The following is a 16395-nucleotide window of genomic DNA, read 5'->3' as shown; positions in this document are numbered from 1 at the left end:
TTTCCTGCTACTGTATTTTTTTACCTTTCCACAATCGTTGGGGGTCAAACGAACAAATACATTAATGAGAGCTTATGCATTGACCATCAGCTCGATCCAAAAAGGGACGAGGAGAGGCGGGTATTTCTTGACTGCTTGCTGCTTGTTCTCCAAATACGAAGTGAGAGAGCTCGCCACGTGTGGTCAGCAACAAGCAGGAGCAGTGTATACCGGTACCGTTTCGGTATACCGGTACTAAAAAAAACTGGTGTGGAAAACACAATTCCCTTGCTTCGCTCTGCTTCGCTATGGAATACACCTTTTTTAGGCTAACTTCAGTATAATAGTACAGTAGCACATGTAGTTACATATCGGTACACGCAAACTTTTTACATGCTTTACGCAGTCTCATACAAGTTATGCAGCTTTGTAACATCACAACCAAATTTGCAGTCAACAACACACCCAGTACAAGCAATATCCCTCAGCAGCAACATGACGTGTACTGTGATTGTTGGAGGAGGACCAGCGGGTATCAACACCGCGCAGGCATTGGCAAAGAATCTCACAGAGTCCGACAAGACGGACGTAGTAGTTCTGGAGAAGAGTGCGTACTTCTATCACGTCGTTGGGGCTCCTCGAGCCTACGCCAACGCGAGCTTTATGAACAAGATGTTCATCCCGTACGACAATGCAATTTCCAAGAACGCCACCAAGTTTGTTCGCATCGTGCGCGGTGTCGTTACAAAAATTTCAGCCGCCACGAATGAGATCTTGTACCATACAATCGACAACAACGACAATGAGAGTACGTCAACGACTTCACTGCACTTCGACAACTTGGTTTTGGCCATGGGAAGCACTTACACTGCGCCCATCAAGCAAGACATTCATGACTATGCTCGATCCGACCACGAATCCAAGCTCCAGGATGTGCGTAGTCACATTGAGACAGCGAACCGGATCTTGGTGGTGGGCGGAGGTGCTGTGGGCTGTGAAGTAGCAGCTGAGATCAAGTCCAAGTACCCCAACAAATCTGTGATGCTGCTCGAAGCCAACGCGAGGCTGATCTCCGGTAGCAATCTCCGTGACAAGTTCTACGTGAAGCTGAGCGCGTCACTTGCGGATCTGGGCGTCAAAGTGATCTTGGGTGAGCGGTTGTCGGAGAGGATGACCGGAAACGGGTTCGAGACACGCACTTTGTATACAAATCAAGGAACAGCGATTGAATCGGACATCCAGTTGCTCTGTAGCGGCTTCCACCCTGCCGCAGAGCTTGTGCGTGATATGAATCCAAACCTGGTGACGAGCGAGGAGCGGTCAAGGTGAATGAACAGCTGCAACTGGACGATGCAAGCTACGCAAAAATGTTCGCTCTGGGCGACGTATGCAACCACTCGTCACAAAAGATGGCATTCATTGCTGGTGAGCAAGGCAAGTTTCTAGCGGGCGAGCTAACTGCGGTTATCCGCAAGAAAAAACTGGGTTTCACCAAACTGTACACTGGAATGAGCACCGAGGCATTAGTCTTACCGCTTGGACCAAACGGAGGAGTGACTCAATTGCCCTTTTTCGGTGGAATTGTCCTAGGAGATTGGGTCACGTGGATGATGAAGCTCAGGGATTACTTCGCTGGTCAGTTCTGGTCTAACATCGGTGCCACTGCTCCAAAGTAGCTTGTGGGATGAGAGACAAACGTCCATCCCGGTGCTATTCTCCGAGCTATTTGAGAGCGGTTTGTTCAGCCAGTGCTTGACTTAATCAAGCTGCGTTGACCCGTCCATAAACATACTTGTGAGCTGGCTTTATGTCGCTTTGTCACTAAGGATCAATCCGCAACATGAAAAAACGAGGTCTTTATTAACCACTCGTAGTCCCCCAACGTTATATTACGATCCGAAGTCCAGCACTAACAAAACCAGCCGAGTCATACATAATTGAAGCGTCTCCGTGCTGCGTTTGATGGCACAGTAAACTCACCTGATTGACGCCACTGACGTAGATATATATCTTCTTCGATGCAACTGATATCTGTAGTCACGACTCAAGTACCACAGTGTCGATTATATCGCCGTCACAGGCACATTCGACGGATGGTGGTTTAATGTAGATACGTCGTTGTTCGGCGTTTTATCAAGACGTACAATAGCTATATTCTGCACAATACCGCCTTGCGTTATCACGGGCGATATCGAACCAATTGCTCTTGTAGTTGTCGCTCCTGTAATCACTGTGCTTAGGTAATAACTTGTTCGTACCTCTCAAAATGTAACCTCATCCGGTAAAGCTCGACAATCGTCCGGTAAATTTCCGCCTACAGTTAGTTTTCCGGCATAGTAGAAAACATTTCAGCCACCGAGGGACCAGACAAGGTACTCGGTCCACGCTGGATGACATTTACATCTCCGGAGAGCACGAGACAGCGATTACAGCTAGCGCTATATGGATTAACAGCGTTACAACGAGTGACCACGCGGGTGTGCCAATGGTAGTCATGCGGACAGATCGTGGGGCGCGGATTGCTTTTACCCGTCAGCATATAACCCCCATCAAGGTTGTCAATACACGGCAGAAAACGAAGGAGGAGATGCAGGAGTTTACAGAGCACACACGGACAATGTTACACTCTGGCGAAATCTGTCTTATTGATGATATCGAGGCTGCCACCAGCACACCTGAAGAGATACTAGTGTGGCTTGAGCAAGCGATTGACAACCTATACTCCTGTCTCTATCTGAGTGCCAGGAACCTTTGGAAGGAAAGCAAGCAGTTAAAACGGCAACTGGCGCGAGCTGTGTGTATCAAGAGGAGTAACCGTTACACAGCCCAGCTGCGTCAAGCGCGTATCGTCCTAGACCAAACAGATATTAATATTGACGACATTCAGGTGGCCGCTGGGGCGATATGCTGGCCGAGGTGGGTTGCGTTCCCCGATACGATGGTCGAAGGGAGCTGCCATCAGAAAGAAGCGCGCAAGTTGAACGCGATAATTGCCGAGCCACCCGAATCCTTGCAGATACCCGACTGGGTCGAGTGGTTTATGACTATCATTAAACTTTGGAGGAAGACAATTCGGACACGCCGAAATTGGAGATAAACAACTCGGCGCAGACTATGCCAGGAACGGCGCCGAAATGGTTCGTCAGTGGGGCGACTAAGGCGTTCCTCCAGAGCTCTTTAGGTAAGCCACCCCCACCGGTATCTATCCGCAGTGCCATAATACCGGGCAATTCTGGGCCGAGTTACACTGAAGACAGGGCGGAGGTGCAAAGGCAGCTAACGGTCTTACTAGACAATTGGATACCCGTGAATGAAAGGACAACCAGGCCACGGTACTTAGACACTCTGAATCCGGACGATATTCATACACTTCCACAATTTGCACAGGAATGGATTCTTCCTGATATTGTGCGAGGAGGACGATACACCGCCGTGTGGCAGACTGCCGGCAAAACATGGCAGGACTACCACTACACGGCGGCGATGCAAGAAGAGATTGATAAACAGCTGAAGCAACATGTTGCACCAGGGTACGGTGGGGTTTCCCAAGAAATGTTAATTTCAGCTCCAGCACAAGTGAGGCAGCGAGAACGGAAGATTATTGAGCTAATCCTACGTACCGGACTAGCTCCGAAGATACTACGCCGGAAACAAATGGTATTCCTGCCGAAAACGACGAATGTGGACCCAACATTAGATGTGTCTAAGGGTTTACCACCATGGCGGCCGATCACGGTCCAAGCTGCCTTTACCAACCGACTCTTTCTTGTAATAAAGCAGCTCGTCGATGGTGGTATACCACGCAGTCTTCTGCAACACGGATTCCGGTCGGACAGGTCTGTCATAGACGCCGCACTCATGACAACGCTGCTAATTGAACGAGCTAAGGAATTAAAGGAGCTACTCCTACTAGTATCTAAAGATTGTCTCAAGTGCTATGACCGTATCCCCGCGTGGGTTATGGAGCTCATATATCTCGGACTAGGAGTTCCGGACACCGTGAGAAAACTGATGATCGGTCTGCTGGGACCAGGTGAAATTGAAGTGAGAACATCATTCGGATGGATTGCCACAGGGGAGCGTGAATTCGGCATCGGTCAGGGCTCGATCCTCGCTATTCTACACATCGGAGTATACATGGATTGCCTACAAGAGCAGCGTGAGAAATGCGTAGACCCTGTCGTGATCAGACATAGTCAGAACGGTCACGGGATTAACATTGCCAGCACCATGTTTGTGGACGATCAACTGGACGTGACAACATCATATAATGGGCTGGTGGTTCGTGCGAGGGTCACCAATATGTTTACTGGTAAATATGCCACAGGAGGTGTTTTCGGCTCAGCGAAGTCATTCCAGATGTATCTCGCTAGGTCCACGGAGCATTACCCAGCGGTGCACTTAAATGACGGCCACGGAATACCACAACCAGTGCAAATTGTGTCACCAGAGCAAGGCTTAAAACATCTTAGTATATATCAAGGCGGAGAGGACCAGTGGGCGGCGTCGCTCGAATCAACATGGCAACGAATAGTGTCGGACGCCGATCGAGTACAGCGTCTAGGGCTTTTGCTACCAGAATTCCGTTACGTGGTGAACCATATATGAATCCCTCGATTGCGCTACCGCATGGTTCTTGGAGGGTCCGTAGACGTAGCAGCAAAGGTGGATATATTCATCCGTCAAGTGGCGAGATCGGTGCTACGACTGCCGTTCAACGTGAATACAGCTGTGTTCTATGATAAAGCGAATGGCCTGGGTCTGGAAAGCTGCGAGGCTGACGCGAATACGTACCGCTTAGTGGAGGCGCTACGTATCTTAAACTCACCGTCTCTCTCGGTCCGTCATGTTCTGACAAAGTTTTTAGAGGCATACCAAACCCGAGCTGGATTGACACGGCACCCGCTAGCTTACCCCATCGCTCCACCGAGAGGTGCTCGGTCTTGGACTGCTCAGCTGATCCGCCACGCGGCGTCGTTTGATCCACCGCTCACCATGGCAGTGGAGTGGACACAGCCACTCCAAACCCGTTCTAGCCGTAGCAATGATCGACCTCTCATCGACTACACTCCCCCGGAGCAGCAGTGTTCTCTCGTCGCCATCAACTGGAAGGCGGCCTTCAAATTGCGCTACGTCGGCGATATCTCTAACGTTTCCGGCACACAAATCATGAAGCTACCGGAACTGATGAGAAAGGGTCACTGGTCGGGTAACGATCGCATCACTCTGGAGAGCATGAAGGATCACTGGGTAGAGGTCTTAACGAGGCCAGATACCAACCGTCTCCGTAGTCCAGTCGGTTGTACTCCAGTAGAACTTGGTTCGACTCCATTCCAACTACGCATTGGGGTGGGTCAGTGGATTGTTGTGGTGAAGATGAATACTAACGGTACGGAACCAGTAATTGACCACTACGAAATCGGCTACAGAGAAATCGGTGACGTGGGTAGTCATCCCCTCGGCCGTACAATTCCGATTGATGGTGGTATGAACGCCCCCGCGGAAGTGGTGTGTTCTACGAGCGCCGACATCGGGTCGTGGAAGCTGAATTTGAGGCAGTCTGTGTACCTATCTCATCGACCTACCTACCTACGATGCCATCGCGCCGACAGCGGGTTATCATCTGGGATTCAACTCGCGTCGACGGCAAGCATGGTGTCAATAATGATGAGGTACTGGACGAAGCCCTTGCTAAAAGCCGCATGCGCTATCTATCTGTTATCCACCACGGCCACACGTTGGAAATGTCGACAGCCTGCTCGATATGCGGCCGTTACCGAAATGTTGTCGTGAGTGCGGGCGGTGGCACCACCCTCAATGTGTACGTGGGAGCTGTCGTTTGATAGGAACTGTAGACGAAGATGGCCTCCCCATAGCGCGAAATCATGCTCTTTAATACCAATGGTCCACCAACAGCTCTGACGTATCCGTTTTAGCCGGAGACGGAAGCGTGTTAGCGGCGTGCACTCAGCACGCATCTGGTACGTGGGCCATGCAACAACCCGAGGGTCAATCAGTAACAGGTCGGATGGCGATTCACAAGAGCGATATTACGTCGACCCGGTGCGAGGTACACGCGCTGATGGCCGGGTTGATAGCTACTGGGGACTGCGGTCAACAAGTATGTGACAGCCAAAGCGGATACAGATCTTCAATGGGGCACGCAAAATTGCAAACGGCGATGCACAGCACAAGTACCGGGATCCACATCGAATCGAAATTCGTTCGTTGCAACGCCTTATGCACGAACACGGCACAATGGTACCAAAATGGGTTCGGTCTCACCAAGAACATGTGGCGACTGACGATATGAGCCTGCAACAAGAGCGATCGGCACTAGCGGTGGTTGATACTGCGGCTGGGGCGGCCCATGAACAGCGAATGACGATGTCGTATGCGAGTTGGGTTCCCTTCGATGAGTACATGGTCTATGACGGTGAAAACCGACTAGTTTTTGGGAGCACAACAAAGTACTTGAGGGAGCGTTCGTATGCTGATAGACGTCAGAAATGGATTGCAAAACAACACCGTCACACTGAAGACCGGCACACAATGGCATACGATGAATTCCCCATGATAACGACTGGAAATTGGTCAGAGGCACTGTGCCGATTCTACTGGCGTGCAAAGCTGATGACGTTGCATACAAATGCAGTAAAAAACACATTCGACAGCCGATGGTCAGCGGTATGCGTTAGACGCAACTGCAGCGAGGCCGACGCACAGCAGCACCGATTTGGGCTTACGCAGCCAACATGCAGCGAGGTATCTGACCTTACAAATATGCTCCGAACAATGTATGTGGAGGTGGGGCGTAAGCTTTGGCTTCCTGACCAGATACTGTTACTTCCGTCATTAGGCCATACAATTGCCTTAAATCTACTACTCCCGACCAGAGCGATGTGGAATGATACGGGTGCTAAGACGACGATATGGAAACCTTTCGTACGGCTAACAGATGATGTGTGGGTCAGCACACAGTGGATTGAATGGTTTGGCGCCCCACACGTCTTGAGTAGGAACCCAACGTTCATCAGCGTCATAAGAGAGGAACAGTCTCTGCGGAAACAGGCTCCAGGAGGCCGGCTACTGCCGACTCGACTGATCGACGCAGTTCGGCAAATCGACCCTGACATTGGGCTCTACGACGCGCTACCAGGGCAGATTACGCCTGGGTGGTCAGCGGTGACGTTTGCCTTGGACGCTAGCGTCGACGAGTTTGAACACCTGCACCCGCTCGTCGACCCGCAACAGGTACAGAGCTGGTGGATCGATGACATATACGTGCCTCACTCATCCGTGTGGTGGGATGAATGTCTTCTGTCACAAGGTGGACGCATTTACTGGGTCGCGGCTTTCACCAACTCGGTGGGTTTTGCAAAGTGTACCAGCGCTGGATGATGCTGGCTCGTTAGGGTACCAGCTGGAGAACTCCACATGTGTACGGACTACTCCGTTATACAGACGGAACACCATCAACCGTTTAAAGCTATTTTCTCAAAGAACACGCTTGCAATTACGATCGGAATTGTATCGCCTCATCCGCAGCTCCGTCGTATAGTCAGCGAGGCCCGACGCATCTGGGCCGGTACGGTGGGCCAGTTCGGTGCGTCAAAGTGGCTCATTCACCCCCAATCGGACGGAATTCAAAGCCAAGGCCCTTCTCTAGGGAAACACCCATACGTTGAGTGGTATACCCCACTATCGGATCCAGGTGTGTTTACGCTATGGTGGAGCCGCGTGCGGCAACAATTGGATCGCCTCGACCTTGCGATCTACACGGCCCCGATGGGGTGGAGGCGTTACCCTACAATGGCCACCCGCAGCGTGACGTGGGCGGAAGCCATGTCGTATACAAAACGCGGTGCTCGACTCCTTCACAATCAGCTGTTTCTCGGAATATGGGAGACATTACATCAATATTGGAAGATCAGCTACAAGCGCTGTAACACCGAAATTCGGCGCCGTCGACGTAAAACCCTGTACAAGGCGGTCAATGTTGGCATTGTGTCACGACGAAAAAAATGGGCCAAGAAGACTAAGAACCGGGTGACGCATGCTATCAGCACGAGAAATGCGAATCCTTGATTCCGGGGCAGACGGTGGGCCGACGACCGGAGACATCGATTAGCTGAGCATGGGAGTCGGCTTGGGACCTCTTAATTATCAAGTGAGACCTCATTTGGACGCGACACACGAACATGACAAATACCAACAGAACAACTACTGGCTTGGTGGAGTGGCGCTTGACCATACCAAGCCCTTTAAAACCCTGGATAGACCTGCCAACACCGGTGGGTGCCTCTTCAGGGGCCATGCATATGTATATTCTCTTTTCTTTGGTAGCTACCGCAGGAACTAGGCTAGCACTTAGGGTCTGTAGGCGAGGATGCAGCGTAGCGCGCCTCGGGCGTAGTCGCCATAACCGCAACAAATTCAAATTCAAATTCAGCCACCGAGGGGCTGGTATTCAAAGCTTCCTTCAATGCCCCTAGAACGACTCAAAGATAATGAATAAATCATTCTAGCTATCTAGCTATTTATTACATTGGTTGTCCCAACCTATGTGTAGCAGTGTATACATGATAAACGAGGGTACGCTGACGCGGTCAGATGTTAATTTAGGCATCTGCCGTCGTAAGGACTACACTACATCGCATGAACGCACAAAAAGTTAGTTAGTCTGATGAGATTGCTACTTTTGATATAAGTGGGATAATCTTTGTTAGCAAGAGCACTAACGTTGAACATGAAAATGGGGGTGTTTATTTCTACTACGCAGCAACACGCGCGCGAATCGTCTAGTAGAATCCATGATCCAAATTCGTGGAAATACGAACGGCAAAAATATGCTGTTAAGATCTTACACCCTCTATCTGGTGAAACCAGAACCGCACAAAAAGCGCCACCGGATAACACAACGAAATGACTTTGCTTAGAAGCGACCATTCGCAATCCGCCTCCTCCTTTTTCTACCAAGATCGCCATCTGTTCGGTATGAGCTGTTACAGCAAAGACAAGTCGATGGAGTTCAAGAGGAAGCGCGCGCTGAGAGAGCTGCTGAAGACGGCACGCCGCAGAGACTTCAAGGAAGGGAACGCCAGAGAGATGGCAAGGAACGTGGCACGCCGCAGCGAGCTGATCCCGAGACGGAAAGGCACGAGACACGAGCGGTCCACGTGGAAGACGAGGATATGTTCGACTCGGCGTCTCCGTCTCCGGGAACGAGAAGGACGGTTGAGTCTGCGTCTGGAACGCCTCAGGGCAGACAGATGTCCAACACAGTCCTTGAGCAGTGGGCACGTCAACCGGCGCCCAGCGAAGGAACGACACCTGCAAGGGCGACGACGGGTATGCTCCTGGACGCTTCAGTGATGGACCAGGGAGGTCGCCGCGAGGTGGGATTCGCCTTGGATCGGAATCGTCCCTCCTTGCAACCGATGGACGACTCTAGAAGGGTTTGTGTCCATGGTCACGTCAGTGTACGGACAATCCCGACAACAACGTACCGGGCCAACAAGGAACAGGGGCTGCACCTGTTGCTGCTGGAACACCTACGCGAGCGTACGTGCCTAGTGGAAGTCACGGAGCAACGCCTGTTCAATCGATGAGAACGCCGACGAGAGGAAGTGGAACGCCGACGACGGACCCAGCCTTACAGGCTCTCATCATGGACGGTCTCGCCCAATTGCTACAGAGGGCATGAGTGACGAATGGAACGCCGGTGCCGTCTCCAAGACCTCAAGCTACAGGACACGTGCCACGTACCGTGTCAAACCCGACCAGTGACGTCTTCGGTGATGGGGTATGAAGGACCTATGGCCCCGGGGATAAGGAATCAAATGCCGGTTTCGACACCTAGCCGAATGCCGATGGCTGCTATTCCTTCGTATGCAGGTGTGTCAATTCCAACGGCTGGTTCCACGTGGAACGGTGGAGGTGGTGGAACGCCCCAAAGGAGTGCGTTCTACCGTCCCTTCCAACCACCAATGGCGTCGACACCTGGGTGGGCTGCTGCTGAAACGATACCCGCGTGGTCTGCAGCGTCTAAACGGCAGACACCTGCCAGCCCCAGAAGCGGAACGTACGGATTGCCGTTCCAGAGAACGTCTCCTATGAAGGTTGCAACGTTCCAGGGACGAGCAGGAGCGCTAGGACAAGAAGGTTACGTGGGTGCTCAGGAAGGAAGGTACGCACCTAACGCAGTACCTCCGCTAGGGCACGTGACGAGTCCGTACTACGACGAAGAAGTCCACAATGGCTCGCACGGGTCAGAGAGAGGCGCTCCGCGGGACGTTCCGATTATTGGTATCCCGACGGAATTGCGGAACGCTGTGAAAGTTATCGTTCCATTCTACTCAGAGACGGCCACGTACGAAAGGGCGGCCGCGTTCTGGCGTTCCTTCGAGAAGTGTACGCTCGGTATGGACGACCAAATGCGGTTGACAGCTTTAGAGCAGTGTCTGAAGGGCACGTTGGGTCAGGAACGGTGGTACAATGCGAGGATCAACGATTTTGAAGCCCTGCGCGTGAGATTCCACAACCGCTTCATCTTTCAGACGCCAGCTGAGTTGTGGGGCCGACGCAAGGCCGCTAAGAGGAACTACGGCGAATCTGCGGAAGAGTGGGGCGACAGAATCATTACGATGTGCGAGTACCTAAACTATCACGAACCTCGTATGCAGTACGAATTTTTCTTCGTGGGATTAAAGAACAAGTAGATGCGAGCCGTTTTGAACGCGAACTTAGCTGCGTCGATTTAGGAAGCGTGCACTTTATTGTTGTACAAGAATCTGCACCTCCCTGTGGAAGAAGAGGACGAGTTTGCGGATAGTGGAACGACGCTGAGGAACGTGAACGCAGTGACGTCCACGCAGTCGCAGATGCTCCAGCAGCTTCAACAAATGAACCAGTTGATGCTGAAGCAGCAGCGGAATCCTCGAACGTCACAAGGGTTCGTTGGCGCCGTGGCTACGAACGTTCCAAGTACTGGCGTTCTAACTCCGAATGGGAACGTGGCTGGCGCCCCGCTCGGACCTCTTCGCATCCGACTAGGGCCTGACACGCGTATTACGGAAGGAGAAGTGGTTTGCGGACGCTGTGGTCGTGTTGGATGTGGACGTGAGATGTGTCCCCGTGAACAAGGTCGTTGCGATCGGTGTAACGAACTTGGACACTACTCGATGGAGTGCAACTGGCCAAGACCTCAAGGGAATTACCGGAACGGAGAGCGACGCCAAGCGGAATGTCTGCTGTGTGGTAAGGCGGGTCACCTGGTGGCGAGATGCCCGAACCTCGATACTTTGCGAGGAATGATGCAGAGCGTGTCCGCTGGGAACGTGACTGCACCCGCTGGTACGTCCGAACAATGAAGGGGGCAGGAGGAAGGGGAAGGAAGTGTCGCTCCTTTCTCTTGCCTGGTTGCGACACGAAGAGAGATGAGGGTTCACCGCGACAGGACTTGGCGAGTGGACATCAGAGGGCTCTCGGGAGAGGTGTGATGAAAGAAGAAGGCGCACGTGACGTTCCAGTCACGAGCGTAACGACGGAAATTGTGGAAACTAAAAGTGGAACGAGCAGAGAGAGCAGTCCGACTGAACGACTGGGCTAGAGCGAGACGAGAAGATTGGGGGCTCTTCGGAGAGGACCGCACGAGACGGAGTGGTCGCTGAGGTAACAACGGAACGTTCCTCTGCGACGCTGAACTGGGAAAACGAAAAGAGAGCACGTTCTGAGTTGGTACAGGACGTCAGTAAGGGAGCAACGGAACGCCCCGAGACTGCGTCAGACGCCAAGTACGAGTGTTGAGAGGTAGAGGGCTCTATTGTAAGGCCCGTACAAGAGAGAGTGGTCGCTGAGGAAACAACGGAACGTTCCTCGGCGAAGCTAAACTGGGAAAACGGAGCAACGGAACGTTCCAAGTTGGTGGAAGGCGTCAGTAAGGGGAGCAACGGAACGCCCCGAGACTACGTTGGACGCCGAAGAGAAGTGCCAAGAGAGTGAGGAGGCGGAGACGCTGTTCACCCGCTCAAAGCAGTACGAAGGAGCACTCGAAACGATCACGGAGGACGCATCTGACGCCAGGTCAAGTCAGCTCTCGGCAGTCATTGGACAAGTGAGCACCGGTCAAGAAAGGACAGAAGCTCAGAAGGCCGAGGAGGACGAATAACGTACTAAGGGGAAGGATTCGACGCAGCGCTACGAGCGCCTGCTTACCGACGAGGAGCTGGATATGTTCGAGCACGGTGGCAGCTAGGTAGTGAAGAATGAACCCGAGGAGTACGAGAAGGAATTGGAAGAACGATTGTTCCCGATGAACGAAGAAGAGGTGCTGCTACGTGCCAAGCGGAACGCGGATAAACAAGGGAAGCCGACACTCGCGGAAATGAGTGTCGAGTTTGGGGGACCGGAAGACGTGTTGGAACGTACCCGGGAGGTCTCGTCTGGAGATTTCGGAACGCCAGAGTATTGGCTGGACTGGTACGCTCACACGCTAGAGACGTCGACTGAAGCGAAGCGTGCAAATCGGGACTTCAGGGATGTCGGAGGAACGGGATAGAAGTCGACGACGGTCGTTGGTTCCGTTACGACGGACGAGGACAAGCGTAAGGGCTATACGGAGACGTCTGAGGACGCGCTGGAGAGCGAGCTCACACAGAACGTTTGTGTCGGACTCGAAGAGGACGCTGTGCCAATCTCGGAACTCCCTGCGGAGGAGAAGGGAACGCTACCATTTCGATGACGTTCCATAATTTGTAACCGAGTGTACGAGCTCCTCAAACAAGCGCAGAACGCTACGAAGGATCGTCAATCTGACGTTCCTGAGAGCGGGGGGAACAGTGATGCTGAAGACGACATCCCACCCTTGCGCGACAACGAGAACATAGTTTTATTGGACGAGGACTCGCTCCGAGACCACCTCGTTAAAGTGGGTGGAACGCTGACTGAGACGTTCCAAAATCGAGCGTTGGCCTGGGCACGAGACTATTTCGGGACAGAAGCTTCCGTTATTCGCGACAAGCTGTGCGACAGACGGGACAAGACGTCAAAAATAGTGGCTGCGACCGTTGGGACAAGTTCCAGGAAGAGGGTGACTTTTGGTGCGACTATCAAGGACGGAGATCCCAAAATAGGAGAAGAGGAGCCCGAGGCTTATTTGCTAAACGTGAGAAGAGCTCCCAAGCCGCGGAGAAGCCCTGGGCTGCGCGAAGTGAGCGGCGATGACGTCTTCGACGACGGTGAAAGTGTCGTGCCGGATGGCAATCGAGTCATCTGCAGCGTTGGGGGTGTACAAGCGCTGTCGGACGGCTTTATCGATTGCTGCCCGTCCGAAATGCTGGCGGATACAGGGGCGGTTGCCAGTCTTGTCGACAAACGCGTGCTGAGGCGTCTCGGACTAGCCTCCGAACCTCTACGACCTTATACTGGGGGCTTGGATAGTGTCTCGAGGCACAATATTCACGTTAGTGGGGTTATCGACTTGCCCGTCACGCTTGGAACGCTGTAGAAGACGCTTCCTTTCGTCGTGACCGATCACTTGTTTGTGGACGCAATTCTCGGAGCGGACTCGCTAAGGGCGTTCTGCGCGGTGATTGACCACGAGGAGCAGTCGATGACACTGAAGGAGACGGGAGAAGGGATCCCGTTGGGTGCGACACGGGTAGAAGAAACCTACGCGGCTACAATATCGTCGACGGTGCGTCTAAAACCCGGACGCCAGGTCTTAGTGAGAGCGAGCGTTCGCGGAACGATGAAGGTCCACTCAGTTGTGTTGGTCGGGGGCGTTCCCGGAACGGACGAAGCTTTGGGAATCGCGAGGACGTTGTGTACCGTGACGGATGGAACGGTGTTGGGCGAAGTGTGTAATGCTTCCGCGGAAGAGGTAGAGATCAAGTCTGGCGCGTACGTCGCTGCTGTAACCATCGTTTTCAAGTCAGCGTTCGCAACTAGAGTCTCTGAGTCAGACGAAACGACGAGGAACGTAAGCGCAGTGCTGAGTACGGTGAAAGGGAACACGACGGCTGAAGTTGGAGCGATCGAGGCTGAGATGAGTGCCGCCATAGACGACAGCGAGGAGGACGACTTCGAAGTGGACTTTGAAGACTCGTCACTCGGTGCAGAACAGAGGGGTCTCTTCGCGAAGATGTTGAAGGACCTGAGAGACTTATTCGTCGAAACTTCTAAGAAACCAGGAAGGACGGACCTGCTACAATTCAGCATCGACACCGGAGATCACGCGCCTATTAAACAGCCTCCGTACAGAGTGTCGAAAGCTGAAGGAGATGTCATGGAAGCAGAGATTCAAAAGTACCTAGATCTCGGACTTATCAGACCGTCGACAAGCCCGTGGGCCAGTCCTGTGTTGATGATACGGAAGCCTGATGGTGGCGTAAGATTCTGCATCGATTATCGGAAACTAAACGCCGTGGTCGTGAAGAACAGTTACCCAATGACTTTGATCGATGACATCCTGGACGTTCTGGGGAACGCGAAGCTTTTCTCCACGATGGACATCGCTTCAGGATATTGGAACGTTCCAATGGACCTCGACAGCGTGGAAAAGACGGCTTTCACGAGCAAATTCGGCCTCTACGAGTGGTTAGTCACGCCGTTTGGTTTGTGTCTGTTTTGCCCGCATTTGAGCGTCTGATGGAGAACGTTCTCGTTGATCTCAAGTGGAGGACGTGGTCGTCTACTTAGACGACTGTGTTGTCTTCCGTGACGACTTCCCGACACATTTGATGCGGGTACGACATGTTCTAAATCGTTTCCGAGCGGCAGGGTTTAAGTTGAAGATGAAGAAGCGCCATTGGGGACGTGACCAAGTGGCGTTCCTAGGGCATATCGTGACGCCGCCTGGAATGCTACCAAACCCTGAGAAGGCAAAAGCGATCATGAACATCGAGAGACCGCATGACTTGCACACGGTTAGAGCATTCCTGGGTCAGACAAGCTACTTTCGACGCTACATATCGGGATTCCCTGCGATTTCTGCGTCGCTGGAACGCTTGAAGCAGAACGACGTCGATTTCAGATGGAATGACGACTGTGAGGGCGCGTTCCGACAGCTACAACGAGCGTTAGTGAAAACACCGATACTGGTGTATCCAGACTTCAAGAAAAGGTTTAAGCTCTATGTAGATTCGTCACACTTAGCGGTGGGAGCATGTCTGATGCAAGAGGTCGACAAGAGAGACAGGTCGATCGCGTACGCGAGTAAGATACTAGTTGAATCACAACGGAACTGGGCTAACAAGACAAGTGGAGCGACAGAAATTGTGTGCTGGGGAATCGTGTGGTCGACACGCAAGTTCCGGTGTTATCTGAGTCTCGCGGAATTTGATCTGTACACAGACCATCAAGCTCTCACGTGGATCTTCGGCGAGACAACAAGAACGTGAAACGCCAAGTTGGCACGATGGGCCATGGAGCTGTCGCAGCTACGGTTTAAGATATACCACAAGCCTGGAACGTCGATAGGACACGCTGATGGTTTGTCGAGGCTGTATCACCGACCGGATGCTAGTATTGTTAGCGCCATCCGGATGGCAGACCTTTTTAAGGACAGCGAGGAAGAGACTCCTCACACTTACAAGTACCGACTTCAGACGACTTGCAGACTCGATCGGGAACGCATGCCTTAAACGGAACGCTGGGTCGGAACGTCACCGACGTTCCAATCCCAGTCGGGGAGCCTGCCGAGACTACGGATCCTAACGGAGAGACTGAAAGAAGTAACCAACAGACAGAGGATGCGTCCGTGGCTGTCGAGCCTCTCACGCAGGCGGAGCAGGAAGAAGACTCGCAAAGGAAAGCTCTACAAGCGAACTCATCACCGATTGACGTGTTTGGGTTGAACTATGACAAGTTCGTGGCTGAACAAAAACGTGTGCCCTGGATGCGAGCGCTAAAGGCGTTCCTGAAAGATGGAGCCTTGGCTCTTCATCCACAATTGAGAGTGAGTGTGCTGAAGATCTCTCCGCACTACTTGATTCGAATACGGAGTTCTGGCAAGTCTCGTACATCTAGGAGCACGTGCCGGTCCAGCCAGAACTGTGTGCGTTCCAACTGTCCCGTTACCGTTCATTGAGACGGTCCTGCACTATTGTCACGCCGACATCTTCTCTGCTCACTTAGGGAGAACGAAGACGACGGACACGGTGAGACGCCACGCGTATTGGCATGGGTGGAGGAAGGACGTGATCGAGTACGTGCGTGAATGTTCTTTCTGTAGTGGAGGAAAGGGATATAGACCTTGGAGAGCTGGGCTGATGCAACGGATGCCGGTTCAGGACTTGTCTGGCTTGTTCTCGCTACTCGTAGTCGATGCAATTGAACCGTTTGTCGTCACTCCTCGTGGCAACAAGTACATCCTAGTGTTTGTGGACTATTTCACAAGATGGGTCGAGGCATTTG

General features: G+C 52.5%; 1 protein-coding gene across 1 annotated transcript; it reads left to right on the top strand.

Moving 5' to 3' along the window:
* Positions 1 to 474: 474 nt before the first annotated feature.
* PITG_09165 (pyridine nucleotide-disulfide oxidoreductase, putative) lies at positions 475 to 1655 on the top strand (the record flags this gene model as incomplete). Its single annotated transcript, XM_002903431.1, has 3 exons — positions 475 to 1228; positions 1297 to 1442; positions 1500 to 1655. 3 exons carry the CDS (start codon positions 475 to 477, stop codon positions 1653 to 1655), a joined length of 1056 nt encoding a protein of 351 aa, XP_002903477.1.
* Between the last annotated feature and the right edge of the window lie 14740 nt (positions 1656 to 16395).

The sequence above is a fragment of the Phytophthora infestans genome, genomic scaffold, assembly GCF_000142945.1.
Source record: "Phytophthora infestans T30-4 supercont1.14 genomic scaffold, whole genome shotgun sequence".
NCBI classification, from domain to species: domain Eukaryota; phylum Oomycota; class Peronosporomycetes; order Peronosporales; family Peronosporaceae; genus Phytophthora; species Phytophthora infestans.
Note: the sequence above shows the minus strand (reverse complement) of the source record. Positions and strands in the feature narration are given on the sequence as shown.